The following is a 13,062-nucleotide window of genomic DNA, read 5'->3' on the forward strand; positions in this document are numbered from 1 at the left end:
AAATCCAATTGATCGCACAAGTCAGCAAGCACAGGATTATCCGTTTAGCAAATCCAGAGAAAAAAGACGTCTATGCAGTATTTTTCCCAAACCAAAAAAAAAATTATACTGAGCAGACGTTACACAGTTATAAACATCAGTCAGAATATTTATGTCAACTTTTCTCCATTCAAAAAGTTCATTTCCTTCTCATTCCTGTTTTGTGGGACAGATGGCATCAATCTCAGCAACTGTGTTTTAATTGCCATCTAATCCGTGTCCTTTGGAAACTGACCCAAAAGTGGATTTATCGTGGACATAATTATTTGTAAGAAATAGGTACAATTTTGTAATTTAATTTGGATACCTTTCCCCTTAATTTTATTGCCTAATAAGTTCACATTTTAACGGAACTGTGGAACATAATCTAATATTGCACATGTTCAGTCAACTTTGTAATCATACTCAATAATATTTTGCTTCAGTAAATTATAGCTCAGCCGAACAGCCACAAATTGTTCCACTATTCCAAATATAAAGTTATCTGGTGATCATATTTTAAAACATGAACATTGAGTCAATTGTATTAAAAACTTATTTCTGTTAAATTCTTTCCAATAAGATACTGTAAGATGGATACGACTAAACACTTCCCAGGCAAAACTTTATAAGAGTAAGATTTGCCTCCAACAATCTCTCCTCACGTTCAAGTATCAAATCAAACGAGATGTTTTATTTAGTGCGACAATAAAGAATTAGTGACCCGGTGGTATGGTATGAATGAATGGTGCTTAAGCAAAGCAAGAATTTCATTGTCCCATACAGGGACACATGACAATAAACTCACTTCAACTTGTTAAATGGCCAATTCAAAAAAGACACTCAGACCACGGTAAATTTATCTCAAAATCCAATGAGAGTACCATTTCAGGTATAGCATCAATTTGTTGTGTTTGTTAATAATGAAGTACGTTATTTATTGAGTGAAAATAAGTTATACATAAAATGAGGCGTTTGGCTTTTCATGAAACAAATGGTTCATATAAAGCAAAAAGCACTTTGGCAAAGCCATTCATGATAGAAACTAAATATCCAAACCTGCAAGTTCACAAAACCCACTATGTAGGTGTAGGAAATAATTGAACCCCCCTCCCTTTCTGGTTATCTTATGGTCAGCAAAACAGCAACGTTAGAAGGGTATTTGTGCAATTTAATACTTTAAAAAACTTGTGCTCTGCTTGTTAACTTATTTTGCAATCATCACCGGGAAATGAAATGAAAATGTAATGATCACAAAGCTGACTTGGAATAGAAATCCAGTGATAGACTAAAGACAGATAATTGGAGGCTGTCTCACTGCAATGAAACTGGGACAACTGCTGGTTATGGCAACAAGTACCTCATTTTTTGCTAATATGCAGGTGAGAATTCACAGATTAAAATCTCTGCCAATATAATATCCTCAAATTTTCTGAGGTGAATATATTCATTTTGACAAGCGATGCATTTGTAGACTAAAAATTGTAGCTTCCTAGATTTGGCTATTTTTGCTCAACTGCATCACCGTTATTATTGAAAAAAATCAATTAATACCTTTTTAAAAAAAATGTAAGTACCTAGGCTGGTATAGTTGTGCTTAGATTGATTGAACTGGAATATCTCCTTGTTCGTGTGGTAGAATAATTACTTGTGCAAACACCCATGAAGTGGTGAATAAACTGATGGCTCTGTTCAATAAGCCAGTTGGAGTAAACAAGCTAGGAGCAAAAACAGACTTTAAAAAGAAAAGTTGGGGGTACAAAATTTTCAATTTCGGGTCACATCTTTGCACGCTCAAAAAACAAAGGCTTAAGAAATCTGAAGTAAATAATTGCAAATGCTGGTTTAAATCAAAGATAGAGACACAAGATGCTGGAATAACTCAGCGGGACAGGCAGCATCTCTGGAGAGAAGGAGTGGGCGACGTTTCGGGTCGAGACCCTTCTTCAGCTTAAGAGATCGTTTGCTATGTCGCTCTTCAAGGGAGATGCTAAATGCATTTCGTTGTCTCTGTACTGTACACTGACAATGACAATTAAAATCTGAATCTGAATCTGAGATCTGCCATACATTGATACACAAAGAACCTGGGTGTGGGGGTTCAGTGCATGGAAGATTATCTTTCCTAGTGGCCACAACGTTCAACACATCATGTGCAGAATTATGAATGAAGGGCCTTCTGTGCATTTAGAGTCATTTAACGCAATAACAGGTCCTTAGGCCCAACGTGTCCATGCCGAACAAGATGCCCATCTACCCAATCTTATTTGCCCACGTTTAACCCGTGTGCTCATTAAATTTGTACAGTAGTCCTGCACAATTTCCAAAGTTGGGGGGAAAAGCATAGATTCCTACATTGGCACCGGTTTGAAGGCAGCAGTTCCCAATATGAACCACTACTTGGATGGCTGAGGATTGGAGGTGGAAAATGGCATCATTGCCTTTTACAAGAATTGGGATTTTGAACTGTCATAAGTGTGCCCCTTCAAGAAAGAATGCAGGTCCCGTTTCATACACAGAATTAGGTCAAAGACAACATTTCAGTAGCAGTCTCCCTCGCACTGACTCAGTAAAGGAGGACCCTATAAATTTTGCTCAAAAAGGAATTCTGTTCCCATTTAGGTTCACCCTTGTGTTTATGACCCAAGAAAGTGGTGTCAGAACGTCACATCATTGCATCACTGCTTTACTGGATGTCAGGACTTTCACATGAAGAAAGACTGGATAGACTCGGCTTGTACACACTAGAATTTAGAAGATTGAGGGCGGATCTTATAGAAACTTACAAAATTCTTAAGGGGTTGGACAGGCTAGATGCAGGAAGATTGTTCCCGATGTTGGGGAAGTCCAGAACAAGGGGTCACAGTTTAAGGATAAGGGGGAAGTCTTTTAGGACCGAGATAAGAACATTTTTTTTTATACAGAGAGTGGTGAATCTGTGGAATTCTCTGCCACAGAAGGTAGTCGAGGCCAGTTCATTGGCTATATTTAAGAGGGAGTTAGATGTGGTCCTTGTGGCTAAGGGGATCAGGGGGGTATGGAGAGAAGGCAGGTACGGGATACCGAGTTGTATGATCAGCCATAAACATATTGAATGGCGGTGCAGGCTCGAAGGGCTGAATGGCCTACTCCTGCATCTATTTTTTTATGTTTACAATGACATCACTGCTTTACAATGAGTGACCCTGATGTGAATAGATATCACGTGCACCGAAGATTTTAAAGTTTCTAGAGATTTGTAAATTAAAAAATAATTTTGCCCAGGTGACGGACTGCTTTATGGACAATTGATATGTACACTTTTCGGTGTTTGTTTATGGTTGGTGTTAAATTTTATGTAGGTTTAGTCTTTTTTATTATGTCGTTTAATTTATTTCCGGATTTCTATATGTTTTTTTAATTTTCTTGTGCTATCCGCAGCAAAATACACGTCAAGTGATGTTATTGGATAACAACCTTAGTGGCGCAGCAGTAGAGTTGCTGCCTTACAGCGCCATAGACCCGGGATCGATCCTGACTATGGGCGCTGTCTGAACAGAGTTTGTATGTTCTCCCCGCGAGTTCTCCGAGATCTTCGCTTTTCACCCACACGCCAAAGATGTAGGTAAATTGGCAAATAATTGTCCCTGGGGTGTGTAGGGTAGGGATTACTCATTGACAGACTCGGTGGGCCGGAGGGACTGTTTCCACGCTATATATACTAAACCTCAATCGTCCCAGACTTTACCCAGGGACGGCCCTCTAGATGCCATATTCTGCTTCTTTTTGGTGGTTTTTACTGTTCCACCAGTTTTCAGATCTCGCCAGGGTTTTCAATTACGTAGATGAGCAAGGTAAAAACTCAAAGGGAGACATGCTGCTTACTTGCCTTAGTTCAAATAGCCAAAAGTGTTGTCATCTAATTAGTGACACATGAATGGATGAATGAGATTTCCACTATCCCTACCTATTGTCTAGCAAAACCACAGATAAGGGAACGGGCTGGGCAGGATCGGTGGGGGAAGGAAGATCCTGTTGAGCTCGGCTCCAGTCTGACACTGCGAAGAGGCATGAAAGCCTCTCTGGGGCTGCCGATTCTCCCCATGAAGATGACCCAGTCCCACTGAGTCTCTCCATCAGATTGATTTGTTTGCTCTACTTTGGATGGAGACCAATTTAAAAACAGGAAATGAAGTTGAATTTTGTTGAACTTAAAGTTAACTCTAGGTATGTGTGTACAGGCAGCAGAGGCCTCAAGTGTTTTGTGGATATAACATGTTTAAGAAGGAACTGCAGATGCTGGAAAATCGAAGGAAGAAAATCGATCCATAGATGCTGCCTCACCCGCTGAATTTCTCCAGCATTTTTGTCCACCTGTGAATATAACATGCTCCCTTTCCAGGGACTCTCTGTAGAGAATGTAACCACAAAGGAAAAGTGGACAACTCGCCTGAACAACCCTCCAAATGATGCATTACTTTCCTACAAATGGCCTAAATAGCCAGACCTTGGAACTATTTCACGAAAGGCAAAAGGCCAAATATTGACAAGTCCTTCGAAATTGGATAGGAGAGCTGCATCCAGACACATTTTCAAATCGTGAATTAAATGAAGCCACAGAATTTGCCCACAGCTTGCAAGTCTTTGTTTGAATCTGTATGGTTTATCAGGAGCACCTTGATTTTCCAATTTAAATTAATGGTGTCGGATAACAGCAATTCTGAAACATCTAAATGTAATGTACTGTCGTAAAGATAATTTAAAATAGTTGGTAATCTCAGTGCTTCAATGTTGCCGTGATGGGACATTGGGTATAAGCAAGCCAATCTGCACCTTTCCAAATGGAATCAAGCAACAAGTTAGAGAGTTTGGTACAATGCATGTTCTGTTGATAATGAAGGTAACAAAATCCAGTCCTGCATCAATTGGAAATGAATTTATGCTGGTATTTGACAAATCCATCACCGTTAGTAGTCTGTAGCTGTCAGGTAATAAAGGTACTTGCTGCCATGAATTGCTGTTCAAATTGGCACTGGCTCATTATATAAAAAAAACAGGTTTTGTAGTCTAGCAATCTTCCCAGTTTCAACAGCAGGAGAGCAGAGTGAACATTTCATAACAGAAACAGCACTCGTGAAGATGAAATTCTATATTCCCAGCTGACATTTACCTGGCCCTAAAAACTGGCCAGTGTCAAAACTTAATTTGTTGTGTTAAAATAAGGATCATTTAACTTGCACACAAATACAGTACAGTGTTTTAAAACTACATTGCATTATTTTCAGAAGTAATTTTTCCCCCCCCAAAGTTTTATAAATATATTGAGGAGAAAAAGGGGGCTTATCTTTTCAATATAACAGACTATTTTAATAGAAGAATATAGAGTTTCTGTTTAGGTACCTCAAAATAGTGACATCACAAACAATACTGAGTGTTATTTAGTCACAGCTTCTAATTGGTGCTTCAACCTATCTATTGCAGTTTAACATTTATAAAACTAATTACTATACAATAACCCAAAAGCAATATTTCCTTCTGAATGAATGCATTTGATTTGTGGTACACACAAATGCTGGAGAAACTCAGCGGGTGCAGCAGCATCTATGGAGCGAAGGAAACAGGCAACGTTTCGGGCCGAAACCCAGAAGGGTTTCGGCCCGAAACGTTGCCTATTTCCTTCGCTGAAGGGTTTCGGCCCGAAACGTTGCCTATTTCCTTCGCTCCATAGATGCTGCTGCACCCGCTGAGTTTCTCCAGCATTTTTGTGTACCTACGATTTTCCAGCATCTGCAGTTCTTTCTTAAACGCATTTGATTTGTTCTTGGTGCCATTTTATCATCATTTCTTAGAAAAAAAAAACAAATGACTGAAATATAAACTGTACAAATTAGTTTTAACATCAAAGTATGCTACATTCTCTCTGTAGAAGTTCAACATATAATCAAAATGTAGATTTTGTATACATTCAAACAATGCAAAGACTGCGTTGATTTCTAAAATTTACAAAATATATCTGTACTTTCATAATGCACAAAAAGAATCATCAGTAAAGTAGTGTTAAGAATTCAGCAGAATTCAGGTGATTACTGCAAGAAATTCAAATACTTTTAAAAAAAAGACGATCACACATCATCAGCAGGCAATGGGAGGAAACTTCCCCTTCCTCGTGTGAAAAATGCCATCTTCTCCCTGTAACAACACGCACAATTCACAATTAATAGTCCAGCTCACGAAAATCAAGCATTTTTCAATGGTTTAGCAAGTGAAATGTGAGTTTAGCAAGTGAAGTTAGTCTCCACAGATGGATCATAAATTTGGGTTTAACTAACAGGCTATTAGATTAGATTCCATTATTTGTCATTCAGACCTTTCGGTCTGAACGAAATTTCGTTGCCTGCAGTCATACATATAATAATAAATAACAAAACACACAATAAACATCCACCACAGTGAGTTCACCAGGCACCTCCTCACTGTGATGGAGGCAAAAGTCTTAAAGTCACTGTCTCTTCCCTCCTTATTCTCCCTCTGCGCTGAGGTGATCCAGACCTCCGATGTTATTACCCCACCGGGCGATGGTAAGTCAGTCCCGCGGCTCAACCGAGCTCCGCGAACGGGCCAGTTCAACATTTCCAACAAATGTTCCCCCTTTACAAGCACCCGAGTATAAAAATCAAATAAAACAGAGGGACGCTAACAAGTCAACTCTGAATGATCAACGAACCTTATAGAAACGTACAAAATTCTTAAGGACTTGGACAGGCTAGATGCAGGAAGATTGTTCTCGATGTTGGGGAAGTCCGGAACAAGGGGGGGGAGGTCACAGTTTAAGGATAAAGTAGAAGTCTTTTAGGGCTGAGATGAGAAAAACATTTTTTACACAGAGAGTGGTGAATCTGTGCCACAGAATTCTCTGGAATTCTCTGCCACAGAATGTGGTAGTTGAGGCCACAGTTCATTGGCTATATTTAAGAGGGAGTTAGATGTGGCCGGCCCTTGTGGCTAAAGGGATCAGGGGGTATGGAGAGAAGGCAGGTACAGGCTACTGAGTTGGATGATCAGCCATGATCATATTGAATGGCGGTGCAGGTTCGAAGGGCAGAATGGCCTACTCCTGCACCTATTTTCTATGTTTGTATGTTTCTTTGTTTACTATATTGCTAATGAAAGGTCTGCAAGCAATGATTATCAGGTTATGGAGGGAAAAATGATAAGAATATCATGTATATTTAGTTATTGAATCACAGTGTTATACTTCTTAACCAGCAGAACAACTACCTGGTATGTTCGATCATGGTTTTAAAAAGGTACTGAACAGGGGAAACAAATTAAGTTCTAAAGTTGGGAGAAAAATACAACTGCTTACCAGAACGACTGCATCTCCAGGGGCTCTTTCTGACTCTGTTCTCGTAACTTGTGTACCTCTTTAGATGTTTTCTTCATTAGCCGTTGAACTTTAATCTCCTGTTTCTGCTGTTCTTTTGTTTGCTCCGCCTGATTCAGTACAATATTAACATTTTATGAATTTGCCTTTTAGTTCCAAAGACAACGACAGTTTTGAAAAAGTGGCTTTACGTGTAAAACAATGTGGAGTACAATGGTCTGGTTAAATGAATCTATTTCTTTCGTGCAATACTACACGCATTTGTTACCAAAAGAGCCAAACACAAATGAATGATCCCGATGTTGGGGGGCCACAGGGGCCACAGTTTAAGAATAAGGGGTAGGACATTTAGAACGGAGATGAGGAAACACTTTTTTCCACCCAGTGAGTTGTGAATCTGTGGAATTCTCTGCCTCAGAAGGCAGCGGAGGCCGATTTTCTGGATGCTGTCAGAGAGAGTTAGATAGAGCTCTTAAAGATATCGGAGTCAAAGGATATGGGGAAAAGGCAGGAACGGGGTACTGATTGGGGATGATCAGCCATGATCACAGTTAATGGCAGTGCTGGCTCAAAGGGCCAAATGGCCTACTCCTGTACCTATTGTCTATTGTCTAATGAATTGATGAAATCACTCAAAATCAATGATCACAAATTGTTTAAAATGAGCACATAAAATCATTTGCTAAATTGGATTGATTTTCACATGAAGTGTGAAACGTGATCAGGAATTAAAATGGCTCATTGAATAAAAAGGTCAACAATTTCTTTGCACATGATGTGCCTAAAAATGAGCATGAGTGCGCAGTTTACTCAACATAAAAAACACCAATAGTGACTTTCAATACTAATATCTCAATGCTACGACCAATTGACACCTTGCAAAGCTATCTTGAAAAATCTGACACCACCCTACCATGTTAATAATAAGCATGCAATTCCCCAAATGTATATTATGAATAAAAACTAATCTATTCTGAATCTCACACGAGGAACAAAACAAATCTCCTGCTGAGTTCATTTTAACAGATTGCAATCTTAACCCAGTTTTTTTTCCTTCAAAAAGTTGGAGTTTAGCAAATTTGCAAAGTACCTTTAAACGCCTTTTACATTATATTTTAAAAAAAAGATTTCATCCCAATTAATAATTGTGAGAAAATTCAACTTCTCCTGACTGATAGGATTGTAAACGGTAACTTGTAACTACAAGGCTCAATTCTGCTTCAAATTAACAAGAGAACTGTGGTGCATATATTTTGAGGCGATTCCTTCTCATCATTCTGCACAGCTGAAGACTATGTAATCGATCTGCAGGTACATTACCTGTTTTTCAATTTGCTTCAGCAGGGTTTGAAATCGTTCATCCTCCTTAACCGATTGAGGCAGCTCTGTCTCTCCTCTGGCTTTGGCCTCGTCAATTTGCTGTTTCAAATCCCGCAAGATATCCAGTTCCTGAGATAATCTGTTTTTTCTGGTTCTTGAAGCCTGAAGGTCCAACTCCAAATCTAAAGAGGTTCGTATCACTCTTTCTGATCCCACTCTTCTGATTGAAGGCTAAAAGAAAAGACAATTATTGGCCTTAAATAATAAATTCCTTAGATGGGGCATTATGAATGTATCCAACATCTTTCGCATTGCTAATAAAGACAAATGAGTTTTAGCCCTATTGTAAGATACTATTTGACTAAACTGTGTTTGGTCCTAAAATTAGTTCAGATTATTCAAAGGGGCAGAAAATTTAGCACGATATGAACTAATTTTCTTTGACGTAATCAAAAAAGGCAACATCAGGTCTGCCATCGTTAGGCAAAGCAGATATTTAATTCTATTATGGAATTTATACCCAATGTCATCGGCCATTCAGTTCCACTGCTCTAAATGAAATGTCTATCCTTTTGTGTCACGGTTCAATTTTACAGACTTTTGTAGCCTTTTTATATTAGATCTTTTCAGCTCCCACATATTAGATGGCTTAAATAAGCAAGTCCTAAAACCCAATTGTAGTCAGTGTCTTTCAATAACATACTAGCAAAATGTACAGCTAAGTTTAATTAGCAACCATTATTATTATTTTATGACAAAGAAACCCAGTGTTTGTATTCAGTGGCATGTCACTCATGTTCATTTACAAATGTGAAAAATGTGTCACCTTTTATGCTGCTGCTCCAGTAGAGTACTGAGTCATACAGCACGCGCACAGGCCCTTCGGTCCAAAACAGCCATGCTAACCAAGATGACCCCATCTAAACTAGTCCTGCATTTTGCCCATAACCTTCTAAACCAGGGATGGGGAACCTGCGGCCTTAAGGCTGCATGAGGCCTTCTAGGCCATTAAGTGCGGCCTTTTGAATGAATCCAAATTTTGCAGAACAAATCCTTTTATTTCTATTAATATGTTATGATTCGTCTTTTATTATTTTAAATTTTATCTTAAAATGAACGTATTTAAAATACCAAAGAGTAAAAAAAATTCAATGAAATAGTCCTCCCCGACTGACGGCCACAATTAAAACATTAGTAATAATGGACATTTTGAAGTATATCTAATTGAAGTCTCTTGGATGCGGCCTTATTAGATTACAGCTAACTTAACGCGACATCCCAACATGAAAAGGTTTCCCACTCCTGTTCTAAACCTTTCCTTTCCTACCGTATTAGATAATAAGAAACCTTTTCCTTTAGCAAAGGTGTTTGTAACTAGAGGACATATCTTTAAGATAAGGGATAAGACTTTGAGAGGATTTGAGGACATTTTAAATCATCCAGATGGCGATTCAAAACTGGAGCCTAAGAGTGCTGGCTCGAAGGACCGAATGGCCTACTCCTGTACCTATTGTCTAAGGAGATGTGGAAGTAGTTGAACTAGTATTTAGGTGAGCATCTGATACACTATGACATTAAAAGCTGTAGAATGAGTGCTGAAAAATAAGACTAGTATAGACAGGAGATAGACACAAAAAAACTGGAGTAACTCAGCAGGACTGGCAACATCTCTGGAGAGAAGGAATGGGTGACGTTTCGGGTCGAGACCCTTCTTCAGACTTGGTGGCCAACATGGGAGCAGTGACTAAAAGTCTGTTTCTGTGCCGTACGACTATTAATCTTAACTAAGAGTATTCCACAATAATCCTTACCATTTTCATTCGCAAACTACGCCTTTCCATGGCATTACGAACAAAGGGGGATCTCTTTGACAATGTTGAGCTGTCACTATCACTTCGATTTAACTGTAAATAAAATCATTATTATGAAATTATTAACAATATCTCACAAAGAGATCGTTCATTTGACACATATTTTTTTCACCACACATCACAGCGGTTCGGGTATCAGATATTCAACTTCACTAAATTTAAATCACTGCCAAAAACTTTTGAAATACAGAATAAAAATTCACTCAAGGAATTTATGAGAACCCACCAAATACAAAATAATCAACAAAATTTGCTGTTATTAATTTTTTTGTGAACCAACCCTCGACTTGCATTTTGTGTTTAAGAAGGAACTGCAGATGCTGGAAAATTGACGGTACACAAAAAACTGGAGAAACTCAGCGGGTGCAGCAGCATCTATGGAGCGAAGTATATTGAATTACTCATGATTTGTTATGAGTTCATCAGCCTTCTTCTCAAGATAAAAGGAAATCCTGCTCCCAACAAGTTTTTTAGTAAACATATTTAATGTCACATCTTGAGGGTAAATACAAAAGGTACCAGGATGAGTTCATATCAAGTAGTAATGACCTGTTATACACTTTACAAAAACTACTTAACAAACCAACATAACCTTTCATTAAGGGCCTGTCCCACATGCGATTTTTTTCGGCGGCTTGCCAGCACCCATCAGTCGCAGCAGGTTGCCGAGCATTTTCAACATGTTGAAAATCCAGCAGCGACCAGAAAAAGGAACGATTCTTTGAAGTCGCGGGGTGACGCCTGTTCGGTCGTGAGCAATCGCCCAAACAGTCGTACCTTTTTCTGGTCACTGCTGGATTTTCAACATATTGAAAATTTTCGGCAACCTGCTGCGACTGATGAATGAATCATGGATATTATACGGCTTTATGCACCAATGGGACCAGAACAAAAATTACACACTTCCTATATGGTGTGGGTACCACTGATATCCCGTAAAGTGATAAAGAACAGCTTGAGAAAGGACCATAATTACCCTGTAAAGATGGGAAGGGTCAATTATTAGACAACATTTATCAGACAATATGCTTGCTCAAGGCTCATACATTCATTGTACTTAAGCAAAATGTGTAACATGACTGCTGCTTTTCAAAAAGAAAGGAATCAAAAGTGATGACCACATTCAACTTTGAAGTCAAATAAAATAGTAAGATTAAACGAGTACTTACCAGTACGAAGTTTGATCTGTATTTTATGAGGAGTTACGATGAGGGATTACGTGAAGAACCCACCCAGCGCGCAGGCGCGGCATACTTCCAAGCAGCGGTGTGGAATCACAGATAGACACTAGTTGAAGTAAAGATAGTGAAGACCAACGAGACATTAGTCCGAATTTGATCTATATAATGAGGGTGGGAGCGGAGGGCACGTAATCCCTCATCGTAACTCCTCATAAAATACAGATCAAACTTCGTACTGGTAAGTACTCGTTTAATCTTACTATTTTACTTCGGAGTCACGTGAGTGACTACGTGAAGACTTCAAAGGTCTGTGATTTCAAACCGTGTAACAGTTATATCACTCACTGCCGAAAGGTCATCGAGGGAGGAAGTGGTAGCTAGAGACCAACAACAGTTATAAAAGAAATATTTATTAACTATAACAAAAACAAAATAGCTCCCATGGGCTTTAAATCATAACTTTGCGGTTTGTAAAACAGTATCCGCAAAGACGTCCTGTTCCATCAGCGGTTTGTTGTAAAATCGTTGGAATGTCGATTCCCTTGACCATCCCGCTGCTCTGAGGATGTGGTCGAGGGGAACCTGCATCCTATCCGCCGCTGAGGTGGACGCTGCCCTGGTTGAATGGGATTTAAAAACATTAGTGTTAATCCCTGCCATGCTGAGGACCTGTTTCAACCATCTGGATAATGTTTGGCTGGTTACCCGTCCAAAAGGCTTCCTGTGGCTAACCCATAAGGCTTTTTCTCTCCCTCTTAGCGTTTGGGTAGTGTCTAGATAATGTTGAAGGTGGGTCACCACACACAGCCTAGGTTCTGGAGGGTAAGCCCGGAAGATCATCGGGGAGTTTGATGTACCTGGTCTACTTTGTTTTACCAACCCCGGCATAGTGAAAGTAATGGTATCTGGGGTGGTCACCATGTAGTTTAGATTAAGCTGATGGAGCGACTGGACCCTTTGAGCTGAGACAAGCGCCATGAGCATGAGGGTTTTGTAAGTGGCCTGTTCCAGGCTCAGGGATCCCACCGGAGGCCAACCTCGAAGGTGTGTGAGAACTACACTCACATCCCACATGTGAGTGTATCTAGGTGTAGGGGGTTTGGTATTAAAGATCCCCTTAAGGAGTCTGATGACTAGAGGGTGGGATCCCACACTATGCTGTTCTATCGGCATTAGATATGCGGACAGTGCGCTCCGAGCCGTGTTGATGGCACTGTAGCTCATCTTGAGATCATGGTGCAGGTGGGCCAGGAACTCCAGCACATCCGAGATCGAAGTCGTCGTGTAGGATGTCCCTGCGTCCAGACAG

General features: G+C 39.6%; 1 protein-coding gene across 2 annotated transcripts in view; it reads right to left on the bottom strand.

Moving 5' to 3' along the window:
* Window positions 1-3,435: 3,435 nt before the first annotated feature.
* wwc1 (WW and C2 domain containing 1) overlaps window positions 3,436-13,062 on the bottom strand; it is a 59,847-nt gene continuing 50,220 nt past the window's right edge. Inside the window, exons 20-24 of one of the 2 annotated variants that reach the window (XR_008724280.1) lie at window positions 10,513-10,605; window positions 8,702-8,932; window positions 7,364-7,491; window positions 5,768-6,186; window positions 3,436-5,578 (exon numbers count right to left, since the gene is read on the bottom strand). Coding sequence is in view for 1 of the 2 variants with exons in the window: in XM_055643336.1 (XP_055499311.1) it covers window positions 6,120-6,186; window positions 7,364-7,491; window positions 8,702-8,932; window positions 10,513-10,605 (519 nt within the window). In the remaining variant the exon portion in view is untranslated. Of the gene's footprint in view, window positions 5,579-5,735; window positions 6,187-7,363; window positions 7,492-8,701; window positions 8,933-10,512; window positions 10,606-13,062 lie in introns of those variants that run through there. The other variant, XM_055643336.1, reaches the window with a different exon arrangement.

The sequence above is a fragment of the Leucoraja erinacea genome, chromosome 11, assembly GCF_028641065.1.
Source record: "Leucoraja erinacea ecotype New England chromosome 11, Leri_hhj_1, whole genome shotgun sequence".
In the NCBI taxonomy this organism is placed as follows: Eukaryota; Metazoa; Chordata; class Chondrichthyes; order Rajiformes; family Rajidae; genus Leucoraja; species Leucoraja erinaceus.